A 20,575-nucleotide genomic window follows, 5' to 3' on the forward strand; every position below is an offset into this window, starting at 1 on the left:
CCAGTAAGTGCCAAGTGTTGTACTTTGTACCCCAAGCCCTCTGTCACTATTCACTACTCTGAATGTCCCCCTCTAAGGAACTTTACCAGGAATACTCACTGGAGATTGAAATCTCTTTTGATTGAAGAAACAGAAGTTTTATTAGATGTCTAAATCCCAAACAGGAAGTAGAATTAATGATAAACAGGGAAGAGCAAACTCATTTTCTTTTCCCATCTTGGAGGAGCTACTGGCAAAGGGGGGTCTGAATTGTCACCAAGCAGATGTGACTGAGCTTCGTCTGCTGTTAGGAAATGTGTTTCTAAACCAGTTTTGCCTTTTCTGACTTCCTGCTTTCCATCCTCAGTGCTGAGCTTGGATTTAGTCTTGATGCTCTTAACTGAATTCTGAAAAAGGCATTTTTAGAGAGACTGTTAGTCTTTGTGAACCAATGACAAATTCCCAGGGATCTGTTTATTATATTCTTTGCAACCATGAGGAACAGAATCCTAGGTGACTTATGTGGCAGAGGTGTCAGGATGTGTGGAGGATGACACAGGAAGTTGCCTCCTCATGATCACATTTCCATGCCTAGACTCTATAGGCAGCCCCACAGAGCTCCAGGTACAATGACCTGAACGATACGACCACCTTCTTTCCATTCACCTAGCATTTTGCATCGCAACATACAGTTTATGAGTGGGACATTTTCAATCACTTGACGCCTATAGTCATCCCAGCTCAGCAGCCCAACTAAACAGCCAGGATATTTAGTCTCTCACTTGGCAGGAAGTCCTTATGTAGGGAATTGATGCATCAGCTCAACAAAGAAACATTCTTCTCCTCTCTGCTCCATCCATCCTGTTGGCTTCATCAAGCTGGTGGAAGAAGGGCTGGACCAATTTTAAGTTGGATATCAAGACAGTAGAACATTCCAGAGGAAGAAGAAAAACCTTATGACTCAAGGAAACTTCCAGAAGACCTTTCATCATAACGCATTGCCCAGCAGTGGGTCATATGCTTATTTCTGAGCCAGCCCCTGGCATGTGGACGAAGATGCACTCCAGGCAGGTCAGAAAGGAAGAGTGAAGAGCAGATGCTGGTGAGACAAACGTGGGGTCGACTACTGTCCCACTGGGTGGGTAGAGGTGAGGCAGGCCTGCCCTGACTAATAAACACTGGCTAGGTCGAGAGTCCTACAGTTCTATGCTAGTAATGTCTCAGGTGGGCACATCAGCCAGAAGGTGAATTGGGCCTTTGACGGATTCAACTTTGAGATACATAATGGGAGAGGCCATCTAATTGCCTAGAAGGTAAGGTTCTGCAATTGAGTTAGCTCCTTCAGAGAGTCTTGTCCTTTCACAGGGGAATAAATCTCTCCTGGCCTTGATCAACACTACAGGAATTTACTCCCTATACTGTCTGCTTTAATTGTTTTTACCTTGCTGAGAGATCACACTACAGTTAGGGCCTGCCTTGGCTTATCAGGGAAGATTGTGCTCAGCCATCTCTTGGGTGATTCTGGAGACTGGCTGATTGATTGTCCACTGTCTTGTCCTCATAGTGATAGTTCTCATTAGTATGTGATGGTCAGACCTTTCTCCTCCTGCCATTTAGTATTAATAATCTGTGTTTATTAGGATTTGACTTTCAAACTCAGTGTATCCCCATTGGCTGAAGAGATCTGCTGGCTGAGGGGAAGGTTTAGTATAGTCTGTTCCTAAAGCAGGGTCTAGCCAGAGAAGGTTGAACAGCCAAGATAGCAAGATGGGCAGTGTCCTCAGAATGGACTTAATCTTACCTCTGCTGCTCTTACCGGTGCAGATCATTGTCAAGGTAGCAGGTCTCTGTCCTGCAGCAGTCTGCAGTCCCAGGAGGATTTACTCTCTGAGTGTCCTGGGTTAACTGGGCTTCTCTCCTTTGTAAATTAAACAACATCGGCTTGTGCCACTCTTCCCCTTTTCCCTATGTCCAGTACCCTCAATCTGTCTGCAAGGGTTTTTGTGGTTTTTTTTGTTTTTGTGTTTGGTTTGGTGTGATTTCCCTTGTTCATGATGTCTCCACTGAAACAAGACGGTTTGGGGATTTTTATTCAGAACCAGGGCAGGAGAGATCGGACATATATAGCACAGCCAAGGTCTTGGTTGAATATTTAATAGCCCTGTTCTCAAACTTGTTGGCTGTTTGTCCCTCAGGGATTTCTCAACTGACCAACTTTCCATGACAGGGTCCTTCCCTCCATACAGTTGCCCTTCCTTATCCAGCTGTCTCTGAAACCTCATGATTCTTAACCACTGTATTCCTTGGAGTGATTCCTGCTGTTTCTGCCTTAGCCCACTGGACTCTGCCCTGAGACTTCCTTTCCATAACTAGAGTGGCCCATCAAAAGTATTTGCTAGATAGACAGCATTCTCTAAAAGAAATTGTGTATTCAACTTTACAAACATAGAATTAGGTTTGTGGTTGGCAGAATAATGAGCCTCCATTCTCCCCCTGGACAAGATGACCCCTCCATTGTCACCCTGGGACAAGATGACCTTGTCTCAGTCACCAGAACCTGTGACTATGTTAGGACACGAAAGGGAGTTTGGGTAACAGATGGAATTAAGGTTGCTAATCAACTGACCTTAAAATAAGATTATCCTGGATTATCTGAGTGAGCCCAGTCTAATCACAGGAGTCCTTAACTGTAGAAGAGGGAGGCAGAAATGTCAAAGAAACTTGTAAGAAAAACTTGGTTGCTGGTTTTAAGGTGGAGACAAGGGCCATGAGCCGAAGAATGCAGGTGGCCTCTAAAAGCTGGAAAAAGCAAGAGAACAGATTGTCCCCCAGAGCCTCCAGAAGGAACAAAGCCCTGCTTTGAGGGTAAGCCCCCTGAGACCTGTTGGTCTTAGGATCAATAGATAATCAAGGTGATAAAATTGTGTTGTTGGAAGCCACTAAGTTTGTGATAATTTGTTAAGGCAGCAATAGAAAAGTAATCTAGGTCTCATACAGAACTTTTCCTCATTTTTAAAATCGTATTTCCTAGAATATTTAGAATTTTATTGTTTCATTATCCTTTGTGATAACAGTAGACTTCATCCCCTGTAGGCTATGGTTTTCAGAGTCTGGCTAATTGATTCAGTAATGGGCTGAGGAAAACCACAAAAGGTCACAGAAGATCTAAGCTTTGGTCTGGGACAGGTGTGACAGATGGTTCAGAAGCTCCTTTGGTGTAATGCGTATTCAACCTAATATGAAAGTCCAAATTCATATCAATATAAGAACATTACTCAGGCTTGGGAACAAATGCTGTCTGATGTGTAACCTCAGAGTAGAAGGAAATGACTTAAAGCGGGTAATTTGTGAATTTGCCAGTTGTGTTTCATTTAAATAGTATCTAGTAAAAGTGGCATATGAAATAATTTTAATGGAAATAATTTTGTGAAATAAAGATCAGTTGATAATATTTGAGCAGTACCACCATGTTTTTTTAATTTCTTTATGTTTTGTTCAGTAAAGGGGAGCAAAAGGGTATCTGCTGTTCTTTGTTGGAGGCTGTTTTCTCAGGCTGGGGACAGGGGTGAGGAGGAAGTTCACTATTAAATAGGCCAGAAAATCCATAGCACATTCTTGGTCCTAAGTGTTCAGTAAAAATATGAGTTTATATATTTTTTAATGTTTATTTGAGAGAGGGAGCAAGCAGGGGAGGGGCAGAGAGAAAGGGAGAGAGAGAATCCCAAGCAAGCTCTGCACTGTCAGTGCAGAGTCCAGCTTGGGGCTGGATCTCCTGAGCTGAAATCAAGAAAGAGTCGGACGCTCAGCCAACTAATAATTTTTAATTTTTTAAAATTATTGTAACCACTAATACTGAGATTTTGTGAACCTGTAATCCTGCATTTCACAGGGTAGAGATGAGATGTGATTTATGTCCAGTGAATATCTTCCAGAAGTACAAAAGTTTGGGGCACTTTAATCCACAATTTGGATAAGATGGATGCATTTTCCTGAGCACAGGCTGTGAATCACCACCAATCAATATTAATGCTTTTAGTGATTCGGAATAAAATGTCAGTGGAAGCTCATCAGTAGTAGTACAGACTCAGATTCCAGATTCCAAAAATCTGGTGGTAAAAAAGTAGAATCACATGCAGTTTAGAATTATGGCTGCAAAGCAAACGGGGTAATATGTTTAGACAAGTTTTCTTCTGGATGAAGAGAGTCAGAAGTAATTAAATGAACAATCATGAACATAAATGTTCCTTTGGGAGGTTTATTCAGTTAAAATATAGTTTCTGCTGAAGCCACAGAGGGAATTGCAGATTTGACCTCACTTTCTCCTTTAACCCACCAATGTGTTTTTTTAAATTTATTTTTAATTGAAGTATAGTTGACATGCAATATATTAGTTTCATGTGTGCAGTGTAGTCATTTGACGTTTATATGCATTAAAAAATGCTCCCCACGAAAAGTGTAATTACTGTCTGTCACCATGCAAAGTTATTACAGTAGTATTGACTATATTCCCTGTGCTGTACTTACATCCCTGTGATTGATTTATTTTATAGCTGGAAGTTTGTACCTCTTAATCCCCTTTGCCCGTTTCACTCTTCTTCTCACTCCCCTCCCGTCTGGCAACCACCAGGTTTTTCTTTGTATCTATGAGTCTGTTTCTGTTCTTTGTTCATTTGTTTTGGTTTTTAGATTCCACATACAAGTGAAATTACATGATATTTGTCTTTTTCCAACTTATTTCATTTGGCATAATACCATATATGTCTATCTGTGTTGTTGCAAATGTCAGGATTTCATTTTTTTTTTATGGCTGAGTAACATTGTGGGTGTGTGTGTGTTTATGCACCAAATCATCTTTATCAGTGGACACGTAGAATGCATCCATATCTTCTGTTGTAAATAATGGTGGGGTAAACATAGGGGTGCATGTGTCTTTTTGAATCTGTGTTTTTGGTTTTTAGGGGGTAAACTCCCAGAAGTGGATCTTGTGGTATTTCTGTTTTTAACTTTTTGAGAAACCTCCACACTGTTTTCCATAGTGGCTGCACCAATTTATATTCCCACCAACAGTGCATGGAGGTTCCCTTTTCCGCACATCCTTGCCAACACTTGTTACTTCTTGTCTTTTTGATTTTAGTCAGTCTGACAAGATGTGAAGAGACGTCTCATTGTGATTTTGATTTTCATTTCCCCAGTGATTTGTGATATTGAACGTCTTTTCATGTATCTATTGGCCATCTGTATGTCTTTTTTTATTTAAAAAAATTTTTTTAACATTTATTTATTTATGAGAGGCAGAGAGAAACAGAGCACAAGTGGGGGAGGGGCAGAGAGAGGAGGAGACACAGAATCTGAAGCAGGCTCCAGACTCTGAGCTGTCAGCACAGATCCCAACGTGGGGCTCGAACCCACAAACCATGAGATCATGACCTGAGCCAAAGTCGGATGCTTAATGCACTGAGCCACCCAGGTGCCCCAATCCATCTGTATGTCTTTTTTGGGAAACCGTTCTTTTCAGGTTCTCTGCATTAAAAATCCCACTTTTAATTGGATTATTTGAGGGTTTTTTGTGTTAACAAGTTGTATGAGTTTTTTGATATATTTTGGATATTACCCCCTTATTAAATATGTTATTTACAAATATCTTCTCCCATTCAGTAGGTTACCTTTTTGTTTTGTTGATAATTTCCTTTGCTTATTTATTTATTTATTTTTTGAGGGAGGGTGAGAGCATGAGCAGAGTAGGGGCAGAAAGAGGGAGACAGAGGATCCAAAGCAGGCTCCATGCTGTGAGCGCAAAGCCTGATGTGGGGCTTGAACTCATGACCATGAGATCATAACCTAAGCCAAAATCAAGAGTCAGCCACTTAACCGACAGAGCCAGCCAGGCGCTCCATTAATTTCCTTTGCTTTTTAGTTTGTTTTAGTCCTAGTTACTTATTTTTGCTTATGTTGCCCTTGCCTGAGGAGATAGTTCCAGAAAAATATTGCTAAGACCATTGTCCAACAAACAGTTTGCTGCTGTTTTCCTTCAGGAGTTCTATGGTTTCAGGTCTTACATTTAAGTCTAATCCATTTTAAGTTTATTTTTGTATGTGGTGTAAGAAAATGGTACAGATTCTTCTGATGTAGCTAATTTTCTCAACACCATTCAAGTTTTTTAAGTAATCTCTACATCCATTGTGGGGCTCAAACTCACGACCCTGAGATCAAGAGTTACTTGCTCCTTCAACTGAGTCAGCCAGGCAACCCCAACACATATTATATACATATTAAAGAGACTGTCTTCCCCCATTGTTAGATCCTTGGATCCTTTGTCCTAGATTAATTGACCATAGAGGTGTGGGTTTATTTCTGGACTCTCTGTTCCTGTTGATCTGTGTGTCTAAAGTTTTTGTGACAGTACTGTTCTGTTTTGATTACCATTGCTTTGTAGTATAGTTTGAAATCCGGGATTGTGCTACTTCCAGCTTTGTTTTTCTGTCCCAAGTTTGCTAGGGCTATTTGGGGTCTTTTGTGGGTCCACACAAATTTTAGGGTAATTTCTTCTAGTTCTGTGGAAAAGCTGTTGGTATTTTGATAGGATTGCATTGAACCTGTAGATTGCTTGGGGCAGTATGGACAGTTTAATAGTATTCTTCCAGACTATGAGTGTGGTATGTCTTTCCATTTATTTACATCATTTTCAGTTTCTTTTATCAGTGTCCTATAAATCAGTAGAGTTTTCACCTTCTTGGTTAAATGTATTTCTGGGTTATTTATTTTTTTGTTTATAAGTTCCAATATAGTGTTATGCTGGATAACATAGTGTTATATTAGTTCAGGTGTACACTGTACTGATTCAGTAATTCTCTACTCAGTGCTCACCTGTACTCTTAATCCCCTTCACCTGTTTCTACCCATCCCCCTCCCTCCTCTCTGATAACTATCAGTTCTCTATAGTTAAGAGTCTGTTTCTTAGTTTGTCTTTTTTTTTTCTGTGTTCATTTGTTTCTTAAATTCCACATCTGAGTGAAAGCCTATGGTATTTTTCTCTGACTTTACTTCACTTGGCATTATACTCTCTAGATCCATCCATGTTGTTGCAAATGGCAAAATTTTCTTCCTTTTTGTGGCTTAATAATATTCCAGCCTGTGTGTGTATGTGTGTGTCACATCTTTATCCCTTCATCTTTTGATGGACACTTGGGCTGCTTACATTCAAAGTAATTATTGATAGGTATGTCCTTATTGCCATTTTGTTACTTGTTTTATGGTTGTTTTGTAGTTCTTCTCTGTTCCTTTCTTCTTTTGCTCTGTTTTCACTCTTTGCTGGCTTTCTTTAGTGATGTACTTGGATTCCTTTATTTTTGCAGGTCTGTTACTGGTTTTGATTTGTGGTTACCATTAGGTTTGTATATAACATCTTTTTTTTTTTTTAATTTTTAAAGTTTATTTATTTTGAGAGAGACAGAGACAGCGCAAGTTTGGGGAGGGGCAGAGTGAGAGAATCCCAAGCAGGCTCTGCACTGTCAGCACAGAGCCCAGGGTGGGGCTGGAACCTACGAACCAAGAGATCTTCACCTGAGCTGAAACCAAGAGTCAGCTGCTTAACCAGCTGAGCCACCCAGGTGCCCCCTTGTATATAACATGTTATGTTTACATCAGTCTATATTAAGTTGATGATCACTTAAGTTTGAATCCATTCTTTACTCTTCTCCCTTCCCACATTTAAAGTATATGGTGTCATATTTTACATCCTTCTATTTTGTGAATCGCTTGACTGATTTTTATAGATACACTTAATTTTACTACTTTTATCCTTGCTGCTTTTCTTATTCCTATTTATTTTCTTTCTACTCAGAGAGTCCCCTTTAACATTTCTTGTATGACTGGTTTAGTGATCATGAATTCCTTTGTTTGGGAAACTCTTTCTCTCTCCTTCTATTCTGAATACTAGCCTTGTTGGAAGGAGTATTTTGGGCTGCAGGTTTTTTCCTTTCAGCACTTTGAACAATATCATGCCACTCCCTCTGGCCTGCAGAATTTCTGCTGAAAAATCACCTCAAGGGGTTTCCCTTGTATATAACTGTTTGCTTGCCTGTTTTGTCTTGTAGCTTTTAAAATGCTGTCTTTATTACTACTTTTGGCATTTTAATTAATATGTGTCTTGGTGTGGACCTCCTTAGATTGATTTTGTTGGGGGCTCTGTGTGCCTCCTGGATCTGGATATTTGTTTCTGTCCCCAGATTTGGTAGGTTTATTTCTTCAGATAAATTTTCTGCACCTTTTTCTCTTTCTTCTCCTTCTGGAATTCCTGTAATGTGGATGTTATTATTCTGATGGTATTGCTGAGTTCCCCTAAGTCTATCTTCATTTTTGGTTGTTTTTTTCCTCTCTCTGTTCAGCTTGATTGTTTTCTATTACTCTGTCCTACAGGTCATTGATCCATTCTTCTTCCTCTAGTCCACTGTTTATTCCATCTACTATATTATGAATTTCACTTACTGAGTTCTTTATCTCAGATTGGTTCTTTTTATGTTTTCTATCTCTTTGTTAAGGGTCTCACTAAGGTCCTCCACTCTTTTCTCCAATCCTGTGAGTATCTTTATGACCATTACTTTAAATTCTTCATCAGGAATATATACTATTTTGTTCCATTTTGTTTAGCTCTCGTTATGATTTTGTCCTGTTCATTTGTGGTATATTCCTGTATCTCATTTTGTCTCTCTGTGCCTGTTTCTGGGTATTAGGAGAGTCAGCTACCTCTCCTGCTCTTGAAAGTTATGGTCTTAGGAAGAAGAGGTCCTGTGGTCCCTGCAGTGCAGTTTCCCCTGTTTACCAGGACTGTGTGCTTTAGGGGATGTCTGCTGTGTATGTTGTGAGTGCCCTTTTATAGTGGCTTCAGTCCGGTCATCTGCAATGATGCCTGTTGTGGGCAGGGTTTGGTCCCTGAGTTGTCAGTGGGCCAGTCTGGGGCCGCATCTGGCTTGAGTTGAGTCAGACCAGGTGTTTGCTAGAGATGCAGTAGCACCGAACTACTGGACGGTTTCCTTGTGTTGTCCCAAGAAGCTTCTGTTGGTGGTCAGGGCCTGCAGTCCAACCAAATATCTGTTCCCAGCCCATTGCTGGGACCATAGTCAGAGTGGTGTGTGTGGTTATCTTCTCCTTTCCCTGGGGCAGGAGTAATGCTGTTCCCTGTCTGGGCTGCATGCACATTGTCAGGCTTGTAACGCTCACTGCTTTGGATGGGCTCTGGCCAAAGGGTGCCCTGGAGGGAGCAGGTCCACAGGAGAATGTGGGGATGCACTTGGGAGGGGACCTGTGGCCACCCAAAATCCCTGCCGAGGCGTCTGGGTTGGAGAGGACAGATCCACAGAAGTGTGGGGATGGGGTGCATGTTGTTATCAAGCCAGCTGGAGAGTGTTGTACTCTGCTGGTTCCTGCAGCTGTCCCTGTATCTAGGCTGGGGGGTGGAGGAGGGAAATAGCATTCACCAGTTCCTTTGTTCTTGAAGGAGTCTCCCAAGAATCCCTGCCCTGCGCCTTCAGAACATGCTCTGAGGTTAGTAAACGAGTCTCCCTCCGTACACCCAGGTGTTTTTCAGACTGCTGCTTCTATGTTGTATCTCCACAGGGCTGTTTGTTGTGCTATTTAGTGGCAAGGAGTCAGTTGACTATTGTCCTCTCCCAGAGCTGAGCCCTCTGATATTTAAAGTTCAGACTGATTCTAAGAACTAGTGAAATTATGCTATTTTGATTTTCAAAGCTAAATGTTATGGGATTCATCTTCCCTGTATGGGCTCCTGTGCCTGGGGTGCCTGGTGTGAGGGTCTGTTTCTTGTCCCTGTCCGTATCTGGGGCATCCCTCCCTCGCATGAATGGTCTTGTGGTCCATTTAGTTTCCAACCAGGTCTCTACCTTTCCTGTCCTCTTCGGTGTGGACTCTAATCTACATTTAGCTGTGGAGAGTTTCTTCTGCCCTGTTCTATTTTTAAAGCATTTATAAACAGTGTTTTTAATTTATCTTCTTGCTAGGTCATTATTAGTTTATAGAAAGGCAGCAGATTTCTGTATATTGATTTTGTATCCTTCAGCTTTTACTGAATTCATTTATTAGAATGGTATTTTTGGTCTTTAGAATTTTCTATATAGAATAGTATGTCGTGTACAAATAGTGACGGTTCTACTTCTTGCTTACCAATTTGGATGTCTTTTATTTATTATATGATCATTATGGCTCAGATTTCTGTACTGTGTTGAGTAAACACGGTGAGAGCAGATGTCCTTGTCCTGTTCCTGATCTTAGAGGAAAAGCCTTCAGCTTTTCATTATTGGGTATGAGGTTAGCTGTGGGTTTGGGCTTTTATTACGTTGAAGCATATATACCCACTTTGTTGAGAGTTGTTACCATGAACAGGTGTTGAGTTTTGTCATATGTTTTTTCCTGTATTTATTGAGACCATGATTTTGAATCCTTCATTTTGTTAATGTGTATCATCACATTGATTTGCAGATACTGAACTATCCTTGTATCCCTGGAATAAATCCTTTTTGATCTTGGTGAGTAATCCTTTTAGTGTTTTGTTCAATTTGGTTTGCTAATATTTTGTTGAGGATTTTTGCATTGGTGTTAATTAGGGATAATTTTGGCCTATAATTATCTTTTTTTTTTTTTCCTGTAGTGTCTTCATCTGGTTTTGGTATCAGTAATGCTGGCCTCATAAAAAGAATTTGGCAGTTCCTCTTTAATTTTTTACAGTAATTGAAAAGGATAGGTATTAACTCTTTATATGTTTGGCTTCACCTGTGAGGCCATTAGATCCTGGACTTTTGTTTGTTGGGAGGTTTGGTTTGGTTTTTGTTTTTTTGAGAGAGTGAGAGAGCACAAGTGAGGGAGGGGCAGAGAGGGGGAGAGAGAGAATCCCAGACAGGCTCTGTGCTGTCAGCACGCTTAACCAGCTGAGCCACCCAGGAGCTTTTTGATTACTCACTCAATTTTATAACTAGTAATTATTTTGTTCAGATTGTCTATTCTTGATTTAGTTTTAGAAGACTGTACATTCCTAATAATTTGTCCATTTCTTCTAGCTTGTCCAGTTGGCATATAATTTTTTGTAGTAGTCTCATACAAAGGATTATTATATATTTCTGTGGTGTCAATTGTAACTTCTCTTTCATGTCTGATTTTATGTTTGAGTCCTCTTTTTCTCTTGATGGGACTATAAAGGTTTATCAATTTTTTCAAGAACCAGCACTTAATTTCATTGTTTTTTTTTTTTGTTTTTTTTTTGGTCTCTATTTCATTTGTTTCCACTCTGATCTTCATTATTTCATTCCTTCTAGTTAACTTTGGGATTGTTTGTTCTTTTTCTGGTTCCTTTAGGTCTAAGGTTAGATTGTGTTAGATTTTTCTTGTTTCTTGAGGTAGACCCTCGATCACTATAAATTTCCCTGTTCGAACTCCTTTTTGTGTGTCTCAAAGATTTTGGAACATTGTATTGTCATTTTTATTTGTCTCAAGGTATTTTTCAATTTCCTCTTTGGTGTCTTCATTGACCCATTTGTTGTTTAGTACCATGTTGTTTAGCGTCTGTGTATTTGTGGTTTTCTAATTTTTTCTTTTGATTGCTACCTGTCGTGATCTGAAGGGAGTGTTGTGGCCTGAAGTGAGTCTCTTGGCATCATACGGAGGGATCTTTTTTTTTTTTTAAATCATTATTTCAGTTACCCTATGTCTTTTGATTGGAGCATTTAGTCCATTGACATTTTTTTATTTTTTAGGGAGAGAGAGAGAGCTAGAGAGAGTGAGAATCTTAGGCTCCATGCTCAATGCAGAGCCTGACATAAGGCTCAATCCCACAACCCTGGGATCATGACTGAACTGAAATCAAGAGTCAGACACTCAGCCAACTGAGCCACCCAGGCACCCCTAGTCCACTTAAATTTAAAGTAATTACAGTGGGGTGCCTGGGTGGCTCAGTGGGTTGAGCTACTAGCAGACTTCGACTCAGGTCATGATCTCATGGTTCATGGGTTTGAGCCCCACGTCAGGCTCTGCCAACAGCCTGGAGCCTGCTTCAGATTTTGTGTCTTCCCCTCTCTTTCTGCCCTTCCCCAACTCACTCTCAAAAAGAAACATTAAGAAAAAAAAAATTAATTACTGGTAAGTACCTACATTTGCCCTTGAACAAGGGCCTGTTCTGACATGCTGTTGCTGACCCCCATGCAGTTGAAAATCCACATACAACTGCCCCCAAATTTAATAGCTGACTGTTGACCAGAAGCCTTGCTAGGGAACATAAACAGTTGATTAACACATATTTTGTATATGTATTACATACTGTATTCTTTAAGTTCGGGAAAAGAAAATATTAAGATCATAAGGAACAGAAAATATTTACAGTATTGTGTTTATTGAAAACCATGAACAGTTCAAACCCATGTTGTTTAAGGTCAGATGTACTTACTGCCTTTTTAATTGTTTTCTGGTTGTTCCTTTTCTGTTCTCTTGCTCTCTTGTGTTTGATAATTTTTAGTATTATGCTTGGATTCCTTTGTATTTTTTGTGTGTCTGTTACAGATTTATGGTGAGTATCATGAGGTTCTTACCTAACAATGTATTACAGTACTCTATTTTAAGTGTTTGGTCACTTAAGTTTGAACACATTCTAAAACATTACATTTTTACTGCCCTCCCCTTCCACATTTGATATATTTGGTTTCATATTTTACATCTTTTTATTTTGTGTATCCCTTAACTAATAATTATAGATATAATAGATTTTACTACTTTTGTCTTTTAACCCTATAAGTGATTGATTTTCTATCTTTACTGTGTGTTTACTTTGACCAGGGAAATATTTTATTTACTTATTTTCTTCTAGTTATGTCCTTTTATTTTTAAAAAAAATTTTTTTTAACGTTTGTTATTGAGAGGGAAACAGAGCATAAGCAGGGGAGGGGCAGAGAGAGGGAGACACAGAATCCGAAGGAGGCTCCAGGCTCCGAGCTGTCAGCACAGAGTCTGACTTGGGGCTCGAACTCAGACTGAGAGATCGTGACCTGAGCTGAAGTCAGTTGCCTAACGGACACAGAGCCACTCAGGCGCCCCTAGTTATGTCCTTTTAAACAAGTCCCTTTAACATAATCTTTTAAGGCTGATTTAGTGGTGATCAGCTCTAAGTTTTGTTTAGGAAACTCTTTATGTCTCTTTTATTCTGAATGATAGTCTTGATAGGTATTCTCAGCTGTAGGTTTTTTACTTTCAGTACTGTAAATAGATCATGCCATTCTTTTCTAGCCCACAGTTTCTGCTGAAAACTCAGTTGATAGCATTGTGCGGGTTTCCTTTGTATGTTATTAGTTGCTTTTCTCTTGCAGCTTTTAAGGGTTTTGTTTTTTTAATATTTCTTCATTTTTGAGATAGGGAGGGCAAGTGGGGGAGGGGCAGAGAGAGTAAATAATCCCAAGCAGTCTCCACACTGTCAGCACGGAGCCTGACATGGGGCTCGAATCCACAAACTGTGAGATCATGGCCTGAACTGAAATCAAGAGTTGGATGCCTAATCAACTCTATGCCCTGGTTTTCTTTAATTTTTGACATTGTAATTACAGTTGACCCTTGAACAATGCAGGGGTTAAGGGCACCAATTCCCTGTGCAGTTGAAAATCTGCATATAACTTTGACTCCCCCAAAACTGAACTAATAGCCTACTGTTGACCAGATGCCTTACTGACAACAAGGAGCTGATGAACACATTTTCTATGTCACATATATTACACACTGTATTCTTACAATAAAGCTAGAGAAAAAATTAATAAAATCAGAAAATATAGTACTGTATTATAAAGAATAAAAATATACATATAAGTAGATTTGTGTTGTACAGGAGCCATCTGTATGTGTCTTAGTGTGGATCTCTTTGGATTCATCTTGTTTAGGCCTCTCTGTGCTTCCTGGTCCTGAATGTCTTTTTCCTTCCCTAGTTTGTCAAAGTTATCACCTATTCTTCAGATAAGTTTTCTGTCCCTTTTTCTCTTCTCTCCTGTCCTAGGATGCTTGTAATGCAAATATTGTATGCTTGATGTTGTCCCAGAGGTCCTTTAATCTGTCATTTAAAGAAGATTTTTTGGGGGGCACCTGGGTGGCTCAGTTGGTTAAGCATCTGACTCTTCGGCTCAGGTCAGGATCTCACAGTTTGTGAGTTTGAGCCCCACATGGGGCTCTGTGCTGACAGTGTGGAGCCTGCTTAGGATTCTCTGTCTCCCTCTCCTTCTGCCCCTCTGCTGCTCATACTCTCTCAAATTGAAATTTTTTTTTTTTTTGCTGTTCAGCTTGATTTCTAATACCCTGTGCTCCAGATTCATTTTTCTGTATCTTCTAATTCTGTATTTCTAATTCTGTAATTCTAATTCTAATTTCATTTGTTATTGTATTCTTCAGGTCTGATTGTTTTTTTTTTATCTTCTCTTTGTTGAAGTACTCCCTGAACTCAAGTCCAGTAGGGGCACCTGGGTGGCTCAGTCAGTTCAGCGTCCCACTTTGGCTCAGGTCATGATCTCATGGTTTGTGGGTTCGAGCCCCATATCGTGCTCTGTGCTTACAGCTCACAGCCTGGAGCCTGCTTCAGATTTCTGTGTCTCCGTCTCTGCCCTTCCCCTGCTCACATTCTAGCTCTCAAAAATAAATAAATGTAAAAATGAATTCAAGTCCAGTGAACATCTTTATGACTGTTACTCTGAACCCTTTTATTAGGTAGATGGCTTATCTCTGGTTCTTTTTTTTGGAACATACTCCTCTCATTTTGTCTCTGTATGAGGTCAGCTGCGGCAGGTCTGGAAGGTAGCGGCCTTATGTAGGAGGCATCCTATGGGGGCAGCAGTGCTGTCTCCCCTGGTCACCAGAATCAGGTGCCCTAGCTGTGTCCCCTGTGTGGGCTGTGTGTGCTGGGGAGTGGGGCTAGCCTCCGGTGAGACTGGCTGTGAGGTTTGGCCACAGCTGCAGTGAATACTGTGGTGGGCATGGCTCCACCCTGTGCCGTGGTACGGGGGTTGTGCCCGTTGGGAAGGTGGGTCCAAAGGGTAATGTCTAGGCCATGCTGGTGGTGCCAGCAAAGTAGATGAAAAGTGTCACATCTGGCACCCACCAGCCTCGGTCCAAGTAGGCTAAAAGATGGGAGTCTTCCATTCCCAGAAAAAACTCTTACAGATTGTTGCCCCTCCAGCACATGCCCTAAACTGAGTAAATAACCTAGGCACTTTTCAATCTGCTGCCTCTACTCTTTTGAGAGTAGAGCCTCGGTTTCCTATAACCTTCTGGAGTGAAGCTCCACAGATTTTCACAGCTAGACATCATGGGAGCGCATCTTCCCGGTGCATACGCCAAGGTAGGGGGTACTCAGGGTGGGGACTGACCCTCCACGCTTATGGGTGATATCTCTCCCTCTTCCGGGTCACTGCACCAGGGATTTGCCTCCTGGCCGCATCTCTGCCTCCTGTCCTTCTCAGTGCAGTTTTTTCTTTGTACCTTTGGCTGTGTAAGAGCTGTGCGGCTAGCCTTTGGGTCGTTCTCAGAGGGAGTTGCACTTCGTATAGCTGCACCATTGGTGTGTTTTTGCGAGCAGCTGAGCTCAGAACCTCCTTACTCTGCCATCTTCCTGGGAGTCCCAGTGGATGCACTGAGGGTCCACGCGCACACCACGTGCTTCCTCCTCACCTGTGCGGTCCCGCTGTGTGCCTGTGCCACCACACCTGCATCTGTGGTGTTGGCTACAGCTAGGTGTATACCTATATATTCTGAGTCCAGTTGAGCTGCTTGTGGTAGATAAAGGTTGAGCCATCTACCTTTCATAAATTGTGACAGGGTAGGCAACATTCAATTCCAGACTTGAGGGAAAGTGGCTCTTTAAAAGTAGACTCCTTTTCAAGGTTTCTTCTATTTGAAAAAAACAAAAACAAAAAAAAACCCAGACACACTGAGAGATGTTACTTGGATTCTTCTGTTTCTCCATAAATGCCAATCTGAAGGCCACTTCTGCAAAGAAACACTAGAACAGTGCTCTACTCTGAACAAGATTGGATTTTGCTCTGACACTTCCCACTTCTTCAATGTCACAATCATCTGGGTAGAGGCCAAAGCTTAAACCAATTTGTGTGCGTAAAAATAAAAAAAGCAAAGCAGGTCTTTCTGAACTTGGCTTCACAGTCCCAGAGTTAGGTCCTTGTTTGCAGAGGGAGCCTGAGGGCCAGCTCAGTCAGATGACCCATATCTGGGTGTTTGCTTCGTTTCTTGATGTATTCCAGAGTTTTCACCTAGGAGGAAAAAGAAAGATCAGTATCCTTTTGGTTCAGCTAGGCACCAACAAATCAACCGTATTGTGAGCTGATGCTGTCTTACAGCTAAAGTCTTTTGAAGCATAAAGGAGGGGAAGAAACCAAAAAGTGTTAAAGTAAAACTTCTTAGTTTACAATTTGCTTATAAAATCAGATTTTGGTATGACCAGGAATAGCTGCTATTTCTATATATGTCTTTTTGTTTTCATTTTGAGAGGGCACGAACAGGGGAGAGGTGGAGAGAGAGAGGGGGACAGAGGATCCGAAGGGGCTCTGCGCTGAGAGCAGAGAGCGTGACGCGAGGCTCAAAGTCACAAACTATGAGATTATGACCTGAGCTGAAACTGAACGCTTAACTGAGCCACCAGGCGCCCTATTATTCAGAGGGAAAAAAAGGAAGATGAGCACTGATGTGGTATTGAGGCCAGCTGTGCTTTGGCCAGTGGGTTTGTGTCGCTCACCAGGACCCCCATGCTCCCAGAGCCTCACCATGGTCCTGGTGTCTGCACAGCCGTGCCTCTGTGCCAGGTGCCACAGGTTGACAGAGAGTTGGTTGAGTCTGTTGTTGCGCAGGTCCCCGTGGGCCAAGATGCTATTAAAGAAGGAAAGGCCCAACGAGCTCTGGCGCTTCAGGGCCTGAAATAGAAGAGAGAGATCAGGATCAGGCAGTGGGGCACAGGCGGGGGCCCCGCGTGGACATCAGCTCTACCTTGGATCTTCTGGAGGGGCTGCTTAATCTCTGAGTCCCGCCTTCATCTGTAGGACAGGAAGGTAATGCCAGCTCACAGGGTAAGTGAGGACCGAATGAGATGATGCATATAAAGCCCTTTGCCCTGTGCCTCCATGGGCATTTATTACTCAAGTACAGATGAAAACGAAAAGTCTAAAATAAGTCTTTCAGTTGTGTCCTCAAGCCACCCAAAGTGCAGTCACTACCCAGTAACCAAAGGGCAGAAATAAAGGCCAAATGACAACAGCTCCCCAAGAGCAACAGCCAGGCCCAGCTTTTATAAGAACCATTCTATACTTTGATTCCAAATCTAGCCTCTCTTAATCTGATTTCAAGTACCTAAATAAGAAAAAGTCTAACCCAAATGTTAAAGGAGACCAGACCTGAATCCCAGCTTTGCATGGTACAAGACAAAAAGAGAAAGTCAATCTCCAAAATGCAACAACAGTCCTAGGAGAAAAGATACAAGTTCTGAAAGGTAAACAGAGGCATGTGGAAAGCCAAATAAATAGGGGGGTGCTGACAGGAGCCAAGTTCACTCATGTATCCATGTGGACCCTGGACGGTTGATGACCTGGGCCCTTGCTGAATGCCCTTGGCTCACACTGCAGAACATCACTGGGCTCAGAGCCTCATTCATCTCCTTTGCTCCCTGGCGGCTAATGGGAATGGAGCCCTTACGGGGGACCAGGTATTCTGCTCTGTGCTTTACAGAGCTCATCAGAGTTACCTACACAGCAGATCTTTGTGGGAGGCATACTTCTAACCAGCTGCGTGAAGCACATGTTTAGCACTGTCTCTCAGGAATCCCAACCCCTGGTTATTTAAGCGTCATGCTAGGTGCTGGGGTGAAGGGACTTAGCAGGTGTAAAGTTATGGACTGACTTTACAGAGTCCTGGATTACCTGGGTGGGCCCAATTGAATCACTTGAGCCCTAAACAGAGAAATTTCTGAGAGAGAAGTCGGCAGAAGGAGGGAGACTGGAGATCAGAAGCATTTGACCACCATTAATGGGTCTCAAGAGGGAAGAAGAGGGGCCAAAAGCCAAAAAAGCAGCTTCTAGAAGCTAAGAACCTCTAGCCAAGAGCCAGCAAAGAAACAGGACTTCAGTCCTACAACTGCATGGAACTCAAGTGTGCCAACACCCTAAAATAAGCTGGTCAGTCAACATCTTGATTTTGACCTTGTAAAATCCAGCCAGCGCCAACTCAAACTATGAAATAATAAATGAGTATTTTAAGCTGTTGAGTTTGTGCCAATTTTCTTAAGGCTGCAATAGGAACCCAGTCCACTCCCATTGTGTAGAGGCCTCCAAGTTCAGAAAGCTTTGGGGAATTTGCTCACAGATGACAGCGCAGAGGTCCAGTTGTCCCACTCCAGCTGATACGATATTCCCATAGACTCAGTGCTGGCATCACATTAGGAATCCAGACTCTGAGGAGGCTAAGAGTTGCCTCTGTCAACTACTCTAGGTGGACAAAACCAACCTACTAATCATGCATCTGTTCATCATTTCACAAATATTCATGGGGCCTGGACTCTGCTAACTGCTGAACCAACTTAACCCCTCCTGCCATCCTCTCCCAAGTGAGAATTTAAAATATCTTGGTGGAGGAAAAAAATAATGACCAAGGAGCAGCACAGCTGGGTGATGGTGGCTGAATGGCAAGGAAGAGACACCCCCCACCCCCCGTTGAGTCTGCTTTGGCAACAGCCTGGACCAGGTGACAGTCCTAGAAGCTGAGCTGACTCAACATCACAGTCAAAGAGTGGGGTCATCCTGTGCAGGGCCCAAGCCTGCAGGCACAGGGAACTCCTGCCTGCTTTGGGGTCTTTAATCTAATGAGACAATACAGTTCTACCCCAACCGGGAACCTGGGCAGAGATGACCATTCATTGAGTTCCAGCCCTGGTCTGATGCTGGGACTACAAGAGTGCACCCTTTCTGCTTACAAGAGGAAGCTAAAAGAAAATTCTATTTCAAATACAACTAAAAGAGTCACCCCTGAGAGAGGCCCTTGAACCACATTTCATTGAAGTGGGAGGTTTTTTTTTAAAGTCAAACAAGAGAGACCATATCTAACAAGTGGCTGTTTCCCCATTCTGGATCTTCCCAGTAAACATTTTACCCTAAAAAGCTCAATCCACATGTGGTTTAAGTGCATAGCCCCTTAAAAGTGAAATTATTAGAGACAGATCTGAGGGACGAGAAGTCATGCCAGCCAACAAGCAGACCCAGAAAACCACAAACACATTATGAGAGGACCAAATCAGGCCTTGAGCCCCCCTCCTCTTCTCCAAGGTTTTAAATAGAAAAGAGCTTTTCATTCTTTGCCTATGAGAAATGTCATTTCCAGGAAGCTCCATGGGTCTGGCATGATTCCCAGCTTCACCACACCCAAATAAACAACTTCATACTCAGGGGTAAAATGGCCAACTCCATGTGGATTAAGGGGACAATTTTGGAAGTAGGTCTACTACCAGCAACGAGAGATGGGATACTCAGGACTGGCATCAATCAGCATTGGGGTTTTTCAACAGCATGAAGCTTCACTTTCCACTAGGTAGAAGAATCTGACCCCTTTTTCCCAGAGACCAGACTCGAGAGGATCCCATCTCCAGGGATCCTGCCATGACACGGTTGTCTGTGCTGAATTTTACACTGCACTGTTAAAAGGATGATCTGTTCCATTTTAGCTCGATCCACCCATATTTTTCTAATAAATGTGCATATATAGAAGGACATTTTCATTTAATGTCCCTGGTATTTATGGGGAGTTAAAACGTTCTTTTGAAAAATTCCAACTTTGCTGTTTTCTCAGAACCCTGATTCAGAGTCATTATCACCATCAATGCTCCCTCCTTCAAGAGAAAAAGAGACATAAACATTAAATTACAGCACTGTCCCCTCCCACTCCATTAGCTGCAAGTATACATTCTAAGACACCCTAGTAAATGTCTGGAACCACAGACAGTACCGAGCTTTATATATACTGCTTTTTCCTATACATACATACCTATGGCAGTTTATAAATTAGGCACAGTAAGAAATTAACAAAATAGAATTCTATAATAAAAGTTATGTTAATGTGGTCTTGAAAATATTGTACCATACTCGCTCTTTTTAGGATGTAAGGTGATAAAATGCCTACATGAGGTGAATGATGTAGTGTTAGGCTACTACCAGCCTTCTAATGAGATGTCAGGAGGAGGATAATTTGCTTGTGGATCCTAGTTGAAACCAGGTACCTGCAACTGCGTGATGGGGCAAGGAGGTGGGAGGACGATGACTGGACATAACTACATATTTATATATATAGTTCTCAGGTTTATTTTTATTGTGAGCTTGGGATTTTTCTAGGCTATGGTCGTTTATGCTGTTGGTGGCCACCTGTGATTAAACCCAGCCTGTTGCATCAAGTTGAAGAAATGTATTTATTTTCAAGCCATGTAGCAAATTTTTCTTGAGTGTAAGCTGTTAAACACATACCATTGCTCTGAGGGCCCTGGGTTTTAAAAATCAGGAAAAGGTACTAAGAACAATTTTTCATGGCA

At 41.8% G+C, this 20,575-nt stretch overlaps 1 protein-coding gene across 7 annotated transcripts in view; it reads right to left on the reverse strand.

The window, feature by feature from the left end:
• Positions 1-14,677: 14,677 nt before the first annotated feature.
• VPS35L (VPS35 endosomal protein sorting factor like) overlaps positions 14,678-20,575 on the reverse strand; it is a 118,088-nt gene continuing 112,190 nt past the window's right edge. For 6 of the 7 annotated variants that reach the window (XM_042922492.1, XM_042922493.1, XM_042922491.1 and 3 more), the window contains 2 exons: positions 16,779-16,925; positions 14,678-16,268 (listed from right to left, as the gene is read on the reverse strand). In XM_042922492.1, coding sequence (XP_042778426.1) covers positions 16,170-16,268; positions 16,779-16,925 — 246 coding nt within the window. In that variant the 3' untranslated portion in view covers positions 14,678-16,169. The remainder of the gene's footprint in view (positions 16,269-16,778; positions 16,926-20,575) is intronic. The other variant, XM_042922497.1, reaches the window with a different exon arrangement.

Source organism: Panthera leo, chromosome E3 (assembly GCF_018350215.1).
Source record: "Panthera leo isolate Ple1 chromosome E3, P.leo_Ple1_pat1.1, whole genome shotgun sequence".
NCBI lineage: Eukaryota > Metazoa > Chordata > Mammalia > Carnivora > Felidae > Panthera > Panthera leo.